At 47.7% G+C, this 17,932-nt stretch overlaps 6 protein-coding genes across 6 annotated transcripts; 2 read left to right on the top strand and 4 right to left on the bottom strand.

Moving 5' to 3' along the window:
• Window positions 1-397: 397 nt before the first annotated feature.
• On the bottom strand, window positions 398-2,892 carry N7518_007020 (putative GTPase activating protein (Gyp3); the record flags this gene model as incomplete). Its single annotated transcript, XM_057187947.1, has 2 exons — window positions 398-1,771; window positions 1,828-2,892. The coding sequence occupies 2 exons, from the start codon at window positions 2,890-2,892 to the stop codon at window positions 398-400; spliced, it is 2,439 nt and encodes an 812-aa protein (XP_057039650.1).
• A 1,014-nt stretch (window positions 2,893-3,906) lies between these two features.
• On the top strand, window positions 3,907-5,385 carry N7518_007019 (acyltransferase family protein; the record flags this gene model as incomplete). Its single annotated transcript, XM_057187946.1, has 3 exons — window positions 3,907-3,963; window positions 4,023-4,641; window positions 4,697-5,385. The coding sequence occupies 3 exons, from the start codon at window positions 3,907-3,909 to the stop codon at window positions 5,383-5,385; spliced, it is 1,365 nt and encodes a 454-aa protein (XP_057039649.1).
• Window positions 5,386-7,265: 1,880 nt separating this feature from the next.
• On the top strand, window positions 7,266-8,277 carry N7518_007018 (uncharacterized protein; the record flags this gene model as incomplete). Its single annotated transcript, XM_057187945.1, has 4 exons — window positions 7,266-7,476; window positions 7,523-7,656; window positions 7,926-8,018; window positions 8,068-8,277. 4 exons carry the CDS (start codon window positions 7,266-7,268, stop codon window positions 8,275-8,277), a joined length of 648 nt encoding a protein of 215 aa, XP_057039648.1.
• Window positions 8,278-8,918: 641 nt separating this feature from the next.
• N7518_007017 (uncharacterized protein) lies at window positions 8,919-12,941 on the bottom strand (the record flags this gene model as incomplete). The annotated part of the gene is made up of 3 exons (XM_057187944.1): window positions 8,919-9,166; window positions 9,219-12,748; window positions 12,862-12,941. The coding sequence occupies 3 exons, from the start codon at window positions 12,939-12,941 to the stop codon at window positions 8,919-8,921; spliced, it is 3,858 nt and encodes a 1,285-aa protein (XP_057039647.1).
• A 1,199-nt stretch (window positions 12,942-14,140) lies between these two features.
• Window positions 14,141-14,431, bottom strand: N7518_007016 (uncharacterized protein; the record flags this gene model as incomplete). The annotated part of the gene is made up of 1 exon (XM_057187943.1): window positions 14,141-14,431. The coding sequence occupies one exon, from the start codon at window positions 14,429-14,431 to the stop codon at window positions 14,141-14,143; it is 291 nt and encodes a 96-aa protein (XP_057039646.1).
• A 1,161-nt stretch (window positions 14,432-15,592) lies between these two features.
• On the bottom strand, window positions 15,593-17,268 carry N7518_007015 (MFS transporter; the record flags this gene model as incomplete). Its single annotated transcript, XM_057187942.1, has 5 exons — window positions 15,593-16,456; window positions 16,506-16,823; window positions 16,883-16,997; window positions 17,058-17,120; window positions 17,174-17,268. Coding segments are annotated over 5 exons (1,455 nt in total), but the record flags the coding sequence as incomplete, so codon positions are not given.
• Window positions 17,269-17,932: the final 664 nt, after the last annotated feature.

Below are 17,932 nucleotides of genomic sequence, written 5' to 3'. Positions count from 1 at the left end.
TAATTCATGCATCTGAATGAAAATTACACTTCACAAAAAGTGCTACCGGCCCCGAGGTACATATTTTATAAAGAATTGATATTAGACAAACAGACCGGGACCAGACCGACTCAAGTCATTTCAATGGATGATAGTATAGATATCAGGCAATAAATCCAGGCATACGACCTTGAGCGCTATACAGCGTCGTACTTAGAAGTGTTTGAAATTTGATACAAATGCAAGAAAATGAATGCCGTAAATGCTCGATTCCCCCAGTTCGCCTTTCGAAACCAAGACGCCTATAATGCAGGCAAATAACTGCCCTCGCTAAACCTCGTCAACTTCGCAATTATGAATACAGGCCATTGTCTAAGAAAGACGCCCAACAGACATGGACGCCGAGATGGCCATTCGCTTATCGAAATGCATGTTGTTTCAAGTGACGCCAGGAACCGACGACCCGGTGCTCGATGCCTGGGGTTGGTGTGTTGCTTCGGCCGGCGAAATCATCCGTCCCAGAATGAAGCTGACCTTTGCTGAAAGCTACTGATCGTCGCAACTTCTCTTGGCGGACAGCCGTACGGCGTTGAGCTCGGAGTTCTTCGATACGACCTTGTCCGACGCGGTGCTTACGTACGAAACATTCATCCATCAACGTGTTGGCATCCAACAGTTTTTTGGGGATGGTTTGGACGATCTGGAATGCCTCCATGGGATCTGTCACGGCGAGTATGTCCTTCTCGCATGCTTTGAAGATTGCCAAAGACACACGGAAGAACGTCTTGGAGCCCTCGTAGAAGAAGACATCCCAAACTCGGAGGGTAGTTTCAAGAGGTAAACTTCCGATGAAAACCGACATAAGCCAATTGGTCAGTCCCAGGGTTATGTCCGGCAGCCGAGAATTCACTGTCAAGGGAGGCATTTTGCCCCGTCCGGACGGGGTTCCACCCATGGAAGCGATCTTCGAATAGATGCCCGGCATGGTGTCCCTGAGCAGGACCATGAGAATCCAGAGGTCAATGTTCGCACCTTCCAGACTAATTTCATGGGTTCCAGGCAAGTAGTCTGCGGCGATAATATGCAACATCCAGAATGCTTTTTCCTCAGGGAGGAAGAGAAGGAGCATTCCGGTGATGAAATTCAGAGATTGAGTATATCCGATTTTCGGGTTGTGCAGCGCATAAGCATACAGAACCCGACGTAGAGACTGAATCATCTGCGTTTCTGTAGTGACATTAGAATAACTCGGATTGCTGCTCCCGGACTGTTCTGCTTCCTGAGTCACCTCCGGTTTGAAATGGAGGTTGTCGGGGAATGTGCGGTGGAGATCACGCTCGATGTGCTCCTTGTCGTCGTTACTCGGTGAGGTCATGGCCTTCGCAACGAGTTCATCATACTGGCCAAAGTTCCGGTTCAAATGCTCGTACCCGCCGGCGTAATAGAACCAAGCCGCACCTCGGAACTCTGGAGGAATTCCTTTGCGAACAAATCGCTTGACTTTCGAAGACTGCGGCGGAAATATTGTGGGCTCTGATATGGGAAGCCCGTGTTCCTTGAGCAATTCACACCATTTGGCTCTCCGTTGCGTCACATGGCTGGAGTAGGATCCTTTCCAGGTCTCGTATTCATCCAGGGTCACATATTGGGTAGCTTTGCGAAATCCGTAACCGTCTCGAGGGCCATCTCCAGAGCAAAGTTGCGGCGGCACTAATCCCGGAATAAAAACCTTTGTCGAGGGCTGTCGTTGGTGTGTATGATGCACATCAGCTGCCGGCGATGTTGGGGGGTGCTATCGGAGGGAGCGATATCGGAGGGGGTGAGATCGCGCGGAGAGTCTGGCGGAACAGGGTCCGACGGGTCGGGTTCAGGTGGATGTTCTGGGAGTGCAGGTTCTAATGGTGTGAACTCTGGAGGCGATTCTGGAAGTATGGGCGGTATGGGGTTGGGTTCGGAATAAGCCATGTTTGGCAAAAACAATGAATCTGGCCTTGCATCTTGAGAACTGGGAAAATGTGGCATCGAGGATGCCGGAGGAACGTCGCTCAGCGACGGATATTCTAGCGGTTGTAATTCATGTAGGTTCGAATCGCGTGACGGCGGGGGCGTTGCTGATGGCGCTTTACTCCCCGCGTGGGATTTCGGCGAGCCAGGCTCTTCGGTCACGTCGCTGAAGCCATCAAGATACATGGAAATCGCGTCTTCGACACTCATCCCATTGTCGTCCCCATAAGGCGTGTCGGGGGTATCCGGTGAAAGATCGGTGATCGAGCTGCTCTTGGTTAGGACACTGCTGCGCTCTGTTCCGCTTGCTTGTTCGGCGCTCGAGCGCCAGGTTTCCGAATTGACACTTGGTCGGGACTGATTCTCTTCGGTAGGCCCGTTTGTTGTGAAGCCTGTCATGGACATTTCCTGGGGGCTCATGTCCTGAAAGCGGCGCTCCATAGATTCCTGCGTCCTTGGGCGCCTATTATTCAACCTAGAAGTTGACATGGATATACGGAGACCCCCTCGGGCTGGCATAGCTTTCCGATGCACTGCCCGTTCGAGGTCATCTCGCTCGGGCCAGTTCGGGGAATAGGTTTCAGGTGGTGTGGCGTAAGCTCGAGTGCGACCGGCAGTTCTAGGGGTTTTCCATTCGCCCCTCGTCCCGTGAGAGGGGCCATAGTGAGGCGGAGTGAGTGGCCACGGGTTGTCATGATAATTGTGAGGCCGCCGCTGAGGCGAACGCGATCTATGGCGAATTGCAGAGCGGGGGGAGTGAGGTGATGATCTCGGAGCCGGATTTGCGGTTCGCGGGCGTGGGTCGACTAAAGACTCCAATTGAAGAGGGTGAGGAACTCTGCGCCGGCCGGGAAGGTCGAAATCAGCCGAGGGAGGCGGATAGCGAGGGTTTACGTTTCCTGTGACCATGGCCACGATGTCGCACCCAGTTCCCGCTGGACATTTGTTATCGCTGAAGGAGAGCTATCGATCGATAACCAGAAAGCATTCGGACCGGAAAAAGGGAGATTCTCAACAAAAGGGAGTGCGAAAGCGCTAGAGAATGAATGAGGAATTTGGAGAAACGAAAGACACGAGGTGAGAGGCCAAATTCGGGAGACACAGCCTGCCAGAGGACTGTGGATAAAAGAAGAGAGAAAAGGCGCAGTTGAAACAAAATCAACAAAGCCTTGATCAGGTTTAGGGTCAGGTGACGTAATATGGACAAAGGGGCATATTGACTACAAAGTACAAAGTATTGAGGATAGAGAGTAGATTGACCGTTGGATATGTACTCTAGAATGGTATTTGATTATTCTACAACATTCGCATTGTTGGAATCTTTGTATAAAACTTGATAGGTCAGAAATCCATGTGTCGATCAGGAACTCTGGGCTTTAATAGTCGCATGTTGTATATTTTATACAGCACTTTACGCCTTACGCCAACTATATGCTTCTTATTTCTTAGCTCAAACACCATTAAGGGGGAAAGATCCGAGAAGGTATCTAAATAGACCTAAGAACTACCAAAAAAGACACACAAAAAAAGACACACAAAAAAAGACACACAAAACTGCATACGGAGTCAGCTGAACTCTTGTTCTATTTTCCTACGGAGTACTTAGCCCCTGAATTCCAGACCAATCAAATATCGCAAATTAATATTTCGACTCCTCTTTTGACAACTCCTAATTCATCTGCGTATGGCCGTGGAATGTTAGCCCGCTCGAACCCTTCCGTCTTCGGATAGCGGATGTCAACTGTCAACTATTTCAAATTGAGCTCACATTGACGTTTCCGTATTAATTTCAAGAGTCTATTTCTCGCAATGTCTCCCCGGAAGAAGGCATGATTTGCGAACCGCACTTATGTATATGTGCCTAGGGAGCTGCAGCTGCATTATACTATTGACCAGTACCAGCAATGAACCCGTTTGCCCAATATGGCTATTGTCGACAAGCAATCAGCATCTTATATCCGTCCGAGTAGCTGGGCAGATGTGAGTATTATTTGAAAATCCCCACTGTGGAACTGTCACGGACTAACATGCTTTTATAGGGTCTGCGAGGAATTGCCGCAGTTTTTGTGGTCGCGAGCCATACCTGTCTATCCTTTGCGACATATCTGATCCCGCCGTCTTTCGCGGAAACAGGAAAGTCTATTTTGTTTCAGCGGCCGTTCTTTAGACTGGTCATACAGGGCCAGGCTTGGGTAGCTATCTTCATGGTGCTACTCGGGTTCGTGAATGCCTTAAAACCGCTCCAGCTAGCTCGACGGGGAGCTACAAGCGATGCTCTTGCTACACTCTCGACAGGCGCCTTCCGGCGCAAGTGGAGACTGGTCTTCCCCGCTGCTCTGATGACAATTTTAGCTTGGCTGTTGTGTCAGTTTGGTGTCTACCAATTGGGTAGAAGGGTAGATGCATACTGGCTCAGAGCGACAAGCCCCCAACAAAGTCCATCTTTGAAAACGGCCGTCGTGGATCTGATGCGAGAGATAGTGGGGACTTGGATGTACGGAGAAAATGCCTACGACCAACCCCAATGGGCACTGCTACCCCTTTTCCGTGGCTCCCTATATGTGTTCATGACCCTGTTGGCTCTGGTAAATACTACACCACTGTTCCGCCTCTGTGCGCAAATGGTCCTATACACCTATAGTTGGGTAACTCTGGATGGTATGTTTGGGAATAATATCGCGATACTGAATACCCCGCTAATCATTTCTTACAGGTACTGTTGGTACAAATATTTTCGCTGGCATGATACTAGCGGAACTATCATTCTACAACCTGACGGCCCTCCGGCCACGTCTGCTCTTCAAATTCCTACCCTACGGGCTAGTCACCCTAGGCCTGTACATCTGCTCGTACCCAGATCAATACGCCGACCAAACCAGGTGGTCTTCCCAGCTTGCATCGCTTGCCGAAATCATCTTCCCACGAGATGCCAACGTCAGCCGCTACTATGCCAGCCTTGGGGCGCAGATGATATGTCTTGGCGTGATGCTTTCTCCCTCCATGCGGCGGATGCTCTCCCATCCCGTGCTGCTGTGGCTTGGGTCGATCAGCTTCCCGCTATATCTTATCCACGGACCGTTAATGCGATCTGTTCTGGTTTACCTGCTGTATCTTCCCATGGCAATTGGCTTTGAGCCGGCTTTAAGGGCAGATGGAACACCGGACCCGGAGTCTTATATTCCAACGCCGAGCCCATTCCGACTTGGGTTTATTCTGGTTGTATTTTTTACGTTCTTGCTCTATGTTGTTCAGCAGTGGTCGAAGCATATAGAGCCGAAGATGGGTGCACTTACAGCTGCGCTTGAGAGATTCTCCCGTTCATGGGGTAAGAGTGCGGCGTGGACTTTGAAAGAGAAGGGAGAGACCTTGCCTATTGCATCTGTACGGGAGTTAAATGTATAGACTTTTTATTGGGATAACTATTGTGCCTTGGCGTTTGGGGTCGCTGACATTTGGACTTACTAAAGCTATATATAAATTGAACCTTTCTAAGAGACATTCGAGGTTTACAACGTTTGCAAAATGGTTAGCAGCTATATAATAAGGCTGCTTCCCACTCTTGTAATTACTTGCTTCCTCTTTCTCCATCTGAGTTATTTCGTTGAATATACCATTTCTCTTCTGATCGACCTGGCGTCTCACAAATATATTATCACTGGGGCAGTCTGAAATGATAGTAAACAGTAAGAATTTCTGGAGATTGTTAAGCAAACCAAAGCCAGAGCAAATTTTGATAAGGGGCCGAGAATACCCGACGGTCTAAACCTGCGCGTTCTGTCCTGCAGCTCTTTCCCGATGCTCATCATTGCTTATGGCAATTTGGAAGACCTTATCGATTCAGGGAGCAAAATCCCCTTTTAACAATTGCTTATTGAGATATACCGGATTTGGGATCGACGAGCGTGGTACAGAGCACTTAGAAATTCTGGAATACAACCGCCCAGCTCGACTCATCTGTCGGCCGTCCAAGATAGAGGACGGATCCTGACAACCCATCTGCAGGGCTGAACGGTTCCTTCGTTTTCCATAAAAGTGACGTACTCTGTGAATACGCAGCGCGGTCACATGGGTACTAGGTAGTTATCTATAACCGTTGCGTTTCTAATCACATTAGGGTCGACGGGTCCTTCGAGAAGAAGCTACCTCTTAACGGCTGTATTCATTCGAATTACGTAGACATCAGACCCAGCGAGCGCAGCGGAGTATGACGCCAATTTCGACACAGCGGGATAGCCAGGTGGGCTGATAAGTTGAGGTGAATCATCGTCCATAATGAGGCCAAGGTCATGCCGATAGCCAGCGGGAATGGACTTGGATGGTCAGATGTATAGGAGATAGTACCGATCTATATGAATAAGTCAGAGTCCTTAGCAGTAACCACGGGAAAAAAAAAAGTGACTTACTCTCTTCTCCGTTGCCAGCCAAACCTCTTTCCCATACTTGTGAATCCGTTCCTGTTGCGCGTTAGCAACGCAAGTCTAAAATCAGCGTGATAGAAAAGTGAAATTCATCTCACTTGCTATAAGCCTGGGAGATAATGTCTGATAATGGGGGAAGGAGGTATCGAGGTCGGTTTCTGGGATAGGCGATTGTACCACTATGACCCACAATTGTCTAGACACCGTCGTCTTGACCCGATTCGGCAGTTAAGGACCTGTATTCTAGTAATTGCGGAGCGAAGCAAAGCAAAGCAAAGCAATTAAATCAGAAGCCTCCTGTGTGTATCACGTGATGGGTCTTTTCGCATGGACAAAATCGTAACAAGGTGATCGGCGGATTTGGCAGAGAATGAATACGAACTAAGCCTAATCTAGTTAACTATAGGGACCCCCCTCTGCCTGATTCCGCCTGATTCCGCCTTACACAGAAGGCATCAATTAATTCTGCCAGACTTAATAGAGCAGTTCTTGAAGTAGTTTTTGGAGCAGTTTTTGAAGTAGTTGTTGAAGGATGGTTTATATGATAAAAGTGACTCAATTTTGTTAACGGTTTCTATACAAATTGTAGGTATCTACCGTCTTGCTGAGTTCGACACTAAGGCGGTGTGGAGGGCGGTAGTCCGAATACCAGCCAGGGGGGGTCGCATTAGCCAAGGGGGTCCACTAACTATACTCCGTAACCCTTCACGTACTAGTTACTTACCCTAAGCACTTTGAATATGTCTAGAAAAGGACGCGGTCTACAAGCTAGGTTTATTATTCTCAATAAACAACCCGAACTTGCCGTATTTATTTCGCTTTCCCACTTCATCAAAGACATCCTGCATTCCCTACATCTACGCAATGTCTACTATTTCCGCTTTGAAGTATATCATTCGCCGCTTTATTGAACACAAGATTGACACCAAAGACTTGGAAACGATCCTGGACACTCCTATGCCGCTTGCAGTAGCCTCGTTAACCCTGCAGGATGTCCAGAAGATCCTGGGTCTCACCCTGGTTGTAGATAATGAGTTCGACTTTGTTGCGCCTGTCCCCATCCCGCCAGATCTCAGTATGTTAGCCTGAATCATGCAAAGAAATCAGCTAACCTCAGCTAGAACTCTGGTTGGAAAAGTCCGACCGCGCTCATGGCGCCAGCCGCGATGAAGCCCTCATCCGCTGCAAGCTCAACCTCCTCCTTGTCTGTGCTCACGATCTAGTATTGTCGTTTTTGAGCAAATCTGCTCGATCCGTTAACATTCAGATGGAACGGACATGGGCGTATAACCCTGTGAAATGGAAGGGGAATACATGGGTACTGTCGGGGCGGCCCGACTACGGCATTTGGTACGGAGAGGAGGAAGACATCGACTTGAGCGTTGTCATCATAGAGGCCAAAAAACTGGCCAGTGGTACCGCAGGGATTCCGCAGGCGCTGGCATATATGGGTAAGTAAATCACGATATCGTCGTCATAATGCGCTCTTAGGCTGACCTGTCAAAAGGGTGCGTCCACAAGCAGCGCAAAGAACTTGGCAAGGCAGACACAACTGTCTACGGAATTTCCACCGATACCATGACTTTCACGTTCATGAAGCTCGACAATGAGTCTCGGGTAAGTATATGTAAATCGTGTCAGTAACCCTGATTCTAATGATTGCCAGTGGTCGTACAAAATTGTCGGTGTCGTTGGAAATGGGTTCGAACAAGTGCTTGGCCTGCTAGTCTACCTGATGGGGAAAGCAGCCTCGGTGTCACCCGCCACCTCCAAACGCACATCTTGCCGGACACAAGAAGGATCATGGGAGTCTGACCTGATCTTCGACTGTGACCCTGAGATGGATGTTGAGACGGATGTTGAGATGGATGAATGATTTCGTCGCCGCTCTTCTTTGCTGGTCGTTCTTTCTTCTCCCTCGTGATATCCTTCTTCGTTAGTTGACTAACTAGTTCGCGCGGACCTAATTGGGTAACTATATAGTGGGCCACTCCCCCGAGTCAGACAATCTCTCATATATCTGTCAGGATATTGCGAAATGTCCTGACACGCGAAAATGACCCGTGAAAGCGTCTAATTAACTGCCTTTACCTTTTTGATTCAAGCATGGAGAGACCCATCCGATTCTCGACTCAGCGTTTGAAGCAAGTTACCCCAGCTACTATTGATGATGGGCAGTACAAGGTCCCCAGGCCAGAGGTGGTTTTGAGTTCGGCAACAAACAACCAGGGACAAGAGTACCGTACTTCTTCGGGTGTCCTTGTTCAAGATACAAATGGTTATAGGTAGATGACAGCTGCCTCGCACGGATTCTCTGAAGAGAGGAAGGTGTACCCCCCCCCAGTGCCTCTGGTCTGAAAAGAGAACCTATCATTGAAATTACGCATACCGATATTGCGCTCACGACCGGGTGCAGTTTGTGAATGAACATTGGCCCTAGTTAAATATATAGATGCTGTTCTTACATACAAGAGCGCAAGTATCCAAAATGTTGATTGATGTTGAATCCTTGATTACTTACTGCTCTTGCCACAGTGCATGGGTCGGGGGCATTATGCCTTTGATAATTGGCACTAGACTGTTCATCCGTATGGGTTTGGTGAGGAACAAATCCATACCAGACCCAGTCGCGTCGCGTTGCGTGTCGGCTTGTGCAACGCCAGTCAAGGCAGCAATCGTGACACGGGGTTTGGTTTCCAGTGTTTTCTCATACTCCCGGATTCGCCTAGTAGATTCCAGGCCATCCATGACTGGCATGGAGATATCTGTGAAGATTATTAGATTGACAATGCCCGCGTTAATGTTTAAAAGGCCTACCCATAAAAATCATTCCAACGGCAGAGGAATTCGCCTTGAAAACCTCGAGGGCTTCTTCTCCGTTTTGCGCAATGACATAATCGCAATTTAGCTTCTTCATGAAGGCAATAAGAATTCTGAGATTGATCTCATTATCATCCACAAGAAGAACGGTTGTTGGAGTGGTTGATATGGGGCTATTTTCTTTTTTGATGGGTGTATCGTGGCTCGTGGTGGCGACTTCTTCGGATGGAAAAAGATAGTCGTCAACATTCTCCCGACAGAGTCTCAACGATTCGAGCTTTGCTGTGTTGGCCCGGGGGTGTGTTTTTGGATCTGCTATCACTTGGGTCGTGGATTGGTCACTGCCCTCCCCGTTTGACGACGGGCTAAGAAGCGAGTCCATCTCAGGCTCATCGGTGCTGATATCGGCTCCGAAGCTCCCTGAGCCACCCGGTCTGCATTCTTCGCCTCGGAGAGAATCAAACCGCACCTGCTGGCGGTTGATACACGATTGTAATGCTTTTGCCAACTTGCGCGGACCGCATGGTTGGCTAATGAACTCGAGCACATTTGTATCACCACGATTTCGAGCTCCGACTGACATCGAGTGCGCGACCCTCGGGGACGGGCATATTACGATGACCGGCGAAGGGATTTTAACACCTGGACTAGGTGCAATAGCCCTGATCTCCTGATTCCCTATATCCAGATATTCGTGAGAAGATAGGTATAAGTCACAGTGGGCGAATTGTGTTTGTGAAGCCCCAACTAAAAGAACTTCCATGGAGAAGCAGTCTGCACACAGCCTTTGTAACGATGTGCATAGAGCTGTGTCTAATTCAGAAGTCCCGAAGCCTAATATTCCAATGGTCTTCCCGCATGCAAGAGCTTTCGCTGTGGTGATGAGAGACTGATTGTTCAACTTATCAAGATTGTCCAAAGCAGACGCTTGATTAAGAATCACAGTTGCCACGACTTCAGTGCCAACATTCTTCTTGGAGTTGACCTGGATGTCACCGCCAAGGGATGCGAGTAATCGTTGTGTGATGCTCAATCCAAGACCATTGCCGGTTGTCATGCTATCTTCCTGTGAGAAAGCAGTGAATAGTCCATTTTTCAAAAAGTCTGGGTCAATCCCAGATCCAGTGTCCTTGACAGTCACGGTGACTGTTGAGCTTGTGGCGTCGCCGCTTTTTCCAAAATTCACTGGAGAGGCCTTCATGGAGATGTAGATATACCCCTTGTGAGTGAATTTCAAGGCATTCCCAAAGATGTTGGTGAGGATAACATTCCAGGCCCCAGCTTGTGTCAAAAATTTCCAACTGTGGGTGCGGTCAATATCCAAGATCACCTGGACTCCACCCCGTGTATCGGAATGTTTGCTACCGAAGATAGAAGCGCCGGCAATACCCCGAAGAGGGGATCTTGAACAGCTGAAGAAGGAATAACCAGCGAAGACCGTTTCAACTGCGTCTTCTAAGATAGCATCAAGTTCGACACAAGTGTCGACATCATTTGTTGAATGCAAAGGAGGGCGGGCTGCGGTAATTTTCGGGTTGACAGAAATTTTAGGAAAACGACCACCGGGGAGTTTGGCGACAGAGTTTGGTCGAACATCATTGATACTAGCATGTTCGAGGAGTTGATTGATGGAGCCTAGTAGTGTGTATGCACAAGAGGAGATTGTATGAACAAATCCTCGTTGTAGCGCGTCCATGGCGGTGTCATTTAAGAGTTCTGCCGTTCCGAAAATCCCATGCAGAGGCGACCGAAGTTCATGACTCAGTCCGGAGAGCAAGTCTGATGTTGCTCGATCGGCGAAATGAGCGCCGAGTCGATGCACCTCCGCCATGACGCTAGTTCCAAATGTCAAGAGGAATGCTAGCTCATCATTCGAAGTGAAGACACGGTGGTGTTCTTTTGTCCACGCCAGAGCCCCCGAGTACCATCTATCCTTGTGCGAATCCCATAAAGGTGAGAAGATGATGCTTCGGGATTCTGGGGCAATTCGAAGCAAGCTCTGGGCATCCTGGCGCACGAGTGACTTTCGTGTTCTTTTGTACCTATTGCCCCCGGGACGTCGCAAAAATCGGTTGACCACTCCATCACTGGTATCATCAGATGATATTGTCCCATCTTCACTAAAATTGAAGATCTTCCCTTGGGGATATCGGTGCAAAAGGCCCCCGAGGAATGACTCCGATAATGCGATTTTGTTACCGTCCAACGACTGACCATTGATGCTAGAGACATCCGAAGTGGCAAATCCGAGTATTTCGCACGGGTTCAAAGTAGTTTTGCCTGAGTTTTCAGCTTGCTCTGGATCAGAAAAGATCTGATCTTCGAATGAAGGTTGCGGGGAGCTTCGGAATGTGGCCTCATCACCCGAAGAACAGCTCTCAAACCCACTGCCTTCAGTATCAGACTCCGCATTGTCCACTAAAGCTTCCTGGGAGCGGAAATTGGCGTTGAAAAAGACAACTGCCTCAACTTCGATACTCTCGCGGACGAGATTGGCTGCACGTCCAAATGTTTCATTCACTTTAGCAGTATAATCATCCTTCAGTGATGTCTGGCTTTGATCGCTGCCGGTTGTCATAGCCGCTTGGGAAGTTTCTTCGAGTTTTGGTAGAGCCTTGTCATCTCTCTTGGTAGTCGAGTTGAATGAATGATATTTCTCCCTATACCCTTGCGGGGTCTTTTTTCTAGGGATATGAAGATTGTATGGACGGGAAGACAGGTGGCTTGGCATGCCATTCTGAGCCACGGTCTGAGTGACATCATTCAAGACCTGCTTTTCTTGCTGTTCACGATTGACATGCCCTTCTGCATGGTCCATTCCATCAAACATGGGGTGAGAGGCGTCAGCGTCGAGAACCCATGACTTGCGCAGACTACCCTTTCCCTCCAAAAAACTTCCAAGGCCAACCATCATGCGCTCACTGCGGAAACGTTGGGCTTTTGAGTGACTAGTTCCCAGATAGTCCATGACGGTAGCTGCGATATCGACCAGGAATTGGAGTGTCTCGCCGCCCAGGGGCTCTGGCTCGTGAGGTTGATCGTCTAAGATCGTATAGGCTCCAATCACCACACCTTTCGGACTGATGATAGGACTCGATGCGAGGAACCGAATGTTTGGAAATGAAGTCACATCTGGATGATCCTTGAATGCATTATCTTTGGTAAGATCGGGCACAACCAAGACTCCGTCCCTGGCATTTGACTGATTTGGCGTAGAATGCATAACCGATTTACACAGGCTGCGGTCATAAGACATAGTACAACACCCGACCCAAAGCTCGTCTCGCGCATTATGCTCGCCATCATTCTGCAAGCTCAGGGTTCGAGTGGCTTCGGTGAGAACGTGTTGCTCGTTTCGGCCGAAAAGCGAGATCAACGCACGCTGCGCATCTAGTCGCAAGGTGCCCAATTGGGCGAATGCCGTCAGGACAGGGTCATCTGAGGATCGAGCAACATGTTCTTTTGATAGTGTAGCAGGCCCGACGTGTTGGAGGGCGTGTGGTTTGAGATGGTAGGGCGGTAAATACCTAGGAAACAAGGTGCATGGTTAGCCTACAGGGTCTTCGGTCGAGTGTTACATAGATCACAAGGCCGATGCATGAGTACAATGTTGCGTTTACAAACAAAGGTGGTATATTACTTATAGAATTCTCGCTCTCTGGATGTGCCAAACTTGACCTGATACTTCTGAGCGTGTGGTGATGTGATTGGACGTGACATTGCACCGGGGGCAGGTCTGATATATTGAATGCAAGAATGCTAAAGACAGAATGTATGCTTCGCCCTTGGAATAGCTTGGCGGATCATCAAGAAGACTGCACCGGGCTCTCGGACTTCAGAAAATGAGTAGAAAAAGAAAGAAAGTGAGCGGGGCGGCCAGACGAGCTTGCAGCCCGCAAGCTTCCAATCTTAGACGGCTGAGACTTTCGGGGTTCCGAGATTGGGCTCGGCCTAGCCAATAGATTAGATAAGCGGTGACATGGGACGGGAATGTTTGGCAGAAGACAGCCAATCAGAGGTGAACCCGACATTTAAGTCTATCTCGGCTATGCACTGTCATTGGTCCAATCGGGATTGCAAGATACGTCCACGGGTTACAAGCCAGTAGATGAGATCATGAAGCAAAATATGATATGTAGAAGAAGAGTAGACCAAGACTGTAAGAGTCTCCTATTACGAGATGGAATTACAGCCCCCAGGGTTCTTGAGTTCTGCCTCTAAAGGCGCTTCCAAGGTTCTTTATTTAGCATGGCGAAATTACCAAAGAGAAGCGTGGCAAAATTGGAACATAGCGATTAACTAGTTATGTCTTCAACGCTTATATAATAATGCATGCAGCTGTTTAGTTAGTTACCATGCTAACCGCTGGATGAGATACTAACTTGATCTTAACTTCGATTGAGGGCTGCAAAAGAAAGTTGAAGCTGTGCAATTCTAGAACATAAATTCAAAAAAAAAGAAAGATTTATTGACTTGACATGAAAGTTGTTCCTATCTGCTATAAAAATCGGCAATGCTTCAGGTAGGGGGTTGCCAATCTTATCCCGAAGATAGCTGTCGATAACAGCCAGGAAAATGCAAGGGGGAGACTCCTTCATATGATGCGCTCGAGTATCGCGCATAGAAATATCATACATGCCGACATCCCAGGCGAGAGAGGACCTTGAGGACTTGGACTAAAAATAACCTCGGCTAGATTTACAGTCTAATTACGATACTAACAGATATAACGCACACCATTATAATTCCTACCTCGTTTCAAAGGCTCTGATATTCAATTGCTAGCTAAAAGACAGCCGTCAAGGTCAGGCCAACCCATGCTATTTGACATCAAACACTGAAGATCAGACCAAACAAACACACCCACTGCCAATTCCAGCGGAGCCCTTATCTCCATACATCTCTCACAGTCGAACAGTCTAGCTATCGCAAGACGAAACACGGAAGCTACCCATGCTCCTGCTCAAAGTGTGGTCATTCCAGTCATCAGATGCAATTCCAATCTGGTTGCTGCAAGACTTGTCGCTGTAGACACGAAGAACACAATCGGACCACAAGTTGTTATCCCAGTCAATAGTGTCACCGCTTTTGCAGGAGGACTTAGTGCAGCCCTTGTTGTCTTCGCTGTCCCACTGCCCGCTGCAGGTGGTGAAGATCCAGGCGTTGGCCATAGGAAGGATGGCGGCGATAGTGGTGGTGGTGAACTTCATTTTGTTTCGAAGTTGATGGTCGGGTTTGAGTGGTTGAAAGGCTTAAGTAGGGAGTTGAAAATAGATGTGGATTGAATCTTTGGTATCAGGATTGAGATGGAGATTTGATTGTATCTGAGGGGATGTCAGGAGCGTATAAGTGAGGGCAAGTGGTTGTTTATATAGCTTTCTAGGTGGTACCGAGTCTTCTATTGATAAATTGAAAGATGTAACTTCATCGATGCAATACGAGCGCTAGGCACAATACGAGCATTTGCCAGTGAAGCCGAAATAGAAATCACGAGAGATCAGCATCGTCAACGGGGCCATGATTCCAATCTCCAAGGTCAAATACGATAACTATTACCATCTTCAGTGGATGATACAGGTGATTGGTAGGTACCTAGGGAGTCCACTGTCTATAGGGCGGAGGTGGTGAGGTAGCGATGTCGATCAGAAGTGAACATCGCTCTATTTAGGGCTAGAAAAATGACCGGGGAATAGATCATCTATAGCTTCTCGTATTCTCATTTTGAAACTCATCTACTCAAAGCAGAAGAGATTATTTTTGGATGACCTTTATACCATGCTGCCACTCGCCCAATACAGACCTGCAATTGATAGGAGGACTATGTTAACATATTATGTCTAGGAAAATATCGTTATCGTGAAGATGTTTTTCTTCCTCAAGCTCAAGTATGATCCAGGGTCTATTTATGGATGTGGTGCTAACCCCCGCATAAATGATCGACAGGGTCCAAGGCCCCAATATGCCCGGACAATCCATGTCGTATATTTTGAGCCAAGACTCGGGTTCAGCCCTGCTTCTCTTGGCATCTCGTGTTCGTGGAGCCACAGGAATACGAAACGTAACACAACTTAAGAAATACCTAGCATAACGCACTTGGCATTTCTGTCACTAAAAATAAAAAGAATAAGCAGCAACAGGGACAGCAAGGGAGCCGGATGTTACCTGCTGAATCTTTACAACAAAAGAGTGCATTCAAACTAGATTATTAAGTACAGGGAGAGAAAAGAAAAAGAAGGGAAGAGGACCGGGCTGTAAGGTTATTGTGTGTCCCTTTTGCAAACCATGCAAATCCTTAATGCGCTCGCTTTGTTCCATACGAGGAAGGAACCAACGATCCTTCAGATCGTAACAAGCCGGAAATCCTTAATAGTCTATGCCAAATTCAACGTCGCTTTACCTCTCATGGATTTACCGAACCGGTAAAATATCACGGGCATTGGGATCATAGCCAGAGTAACAAAGCCCAGTAAAGAATTTCCCCACCCATAACCCAGCGCCTGATACATGTAGGGACCGGCCAGGGGTAGCAACGCGCCGAACAAAGAGCGACTCACGGTAATGGCTGCGACTGCAGATGCTGCATATCGTGGGTATGAATCAATGACGTAGGTCTGCAAAGTCCCAAAAATACCAACCATCCCAAATGCGAATGGGAAAAGCCCAATTATAGGAACAATCCAATGCGTGTGCTCTTGAACCGACCATCCGTACCAAAAAAATGATATTGGAATGAAAAAGGCGAAGAATATCGATAAGGGGAGACGCATTTCTGGTTCAAAACTGCCATTGTTGCGGCTCTTAAGTCGCAGAATGATTTTATCACTCAGCAGACCAAAGAGGCATTGCCCACAGAAAAAGCCGAGACCAAGCCCAATGTATGACAGTCCGCTGATTTGAATACTCCAGCCGTAGGTATTCTGGAAAACGTTGGTCACTGTGGTGAAGAGAAGGTAGAGGCAGCCGTAAACCGTGGCGATATACAAAGCAATGATCGACACGATATGGGAGCGGAAAAGAAGCTGAAGAGGGGTTTTTAACCCATTTCTGAGGCGATCCATTTGCTTTCTTTGAGGGCCCCCCTTTTTTTCATAACAACTGTAAAGGTCAGGTCGTTGAAGCTCTGATCGCAATGAGTCTGTCTTGCGCTGCATGATGATAATTGGGTTTGTTTCGCGATTGAAAATCGCTACAAGAGTTGCCACTGTGCCACCCACAATTAAAAGAACCCAAAAGACCTATTTTGGTTAATTTTCATCTTTTGAGTAGCCAAGGAAGTCTACTAACCCATCGCCATCCGGCGCCGTGGGCAATGAACCCACCACAAATTGGACCAAGCACTGGCCCGAACAATGGCCCAAAGGAAAATATTGACATTGCGAGTCCTCGCTGCTCTGCTGCGAATAAATCCGAGACAACACCACCGCCAATGGTCAAGCATGCAGAACCGCCAATACCGGTGAGGAGCCGGAAGACAATCAATGCGGACAGATTCGGGGCAAGGGCACAGCCAATTTGGAAAATCACGAAGAAACAATTTGCGACGCTGAGTACAATTCTTCGTCCGTAAATCTCGCTTAGCGGGGAAAAAAGCAAAGGTCCGCTCTGCGCTCTTTGTTAGATCAATGTCATCCAGAGAGCGCCCAGGGCCGTAATATACTTACTCCATATCCGAATAGATAGCCTGTCACAGCCAATGACTCACGAAGCGAAGACTTATTGCCGAACTCTTTACTTGCGTCTGCAACGGCAGAAGCGAAAACAGATGATGCAAATGGGCTTCGAGGTAGGTGGTCAGGATAATGGACGTTCAATTAAAGTTGGAAGAATATTGCATACCTAATCAATGTAATGATGCTGACGAGTGAGAGAAGGAACCACTTTCGTGAAGCAGGGTAATTTCTGTATGACCAATTAGATCTTAACAGCTTTGGAATAACGTACATTGGACGTACCTTGGGTTGAGAGGGTCATCTTGGCTATCCCACCCAACTATGCCGGTTTCAAGATTTGTTAGGGGGAACTGCTCCCGCTTGATAGTCGGATTCACCTGACTCAAACCAGCCAATTAGTAAAATAAACGAGAAAATTGCATAGAGCAGATAAATTCACTTTAGCGTTCTCCATGCTGATTACTATCAGTTGTCGATTGCGATTTCGTGGACTCACAACTGTCGAGATACCGGATTTCACAAATCTTCCGTAGACAAAAGGGGTATCTGAATAGGTGACATATATATAAGATAAAAATTTACCATTTCAAACAATATACCATTTTCGGAAAACAAATGGAATCGGACTTAAAATACGGGCTAACCTAAAAAGCGGACTCCGGGGAAGTCTTGGACCGATTGAAGAATGCAAAATTACACCGTGGATTAGCGCTATCCCAAAAGGAAACTGGGCAAGACATCGACTGTGAATAGGCGATACTCTTCCCATCGCTGAATAGGCCAAGAAAGTAATAATACGAATGGCGAAAAAGAACATTTGTTGAGATATCAGAAAACCTATGTTAGCTGTATTCTTAAAGGCTCGCACTCAATCGAGGAAGAGGTTTCAGGATTCTGGCATTCTTCGAAGAGCTCGTGCCCTGAAATCCAGTCGCTTAGTGCCGAGTCGGTCGCATGTCTGAGAGGAACAGCTTCTTGTATATGACTTGATCCGAATCCTCGCGATAGGAGAGCATTATCATTTTACCTATTCTGACCAGC

Source organism: Penicillium psychrosexuale, assembly GCF_028828465.1.
Source record: "Penicillium psychrosexuale strain IBT 29551 chromosome Unknown utg000004l, whole genome shotgun sequence".
NCBI lineage: Eukaryota > Fungi > Ascomycota > Eurotiomycetes > Eurotiales > Aspergillaceae > Penicillium > Penicillium psychrosexuale.
This window is presented reverse-complemented; position numbering and strand designations above follow the sequence as displayed.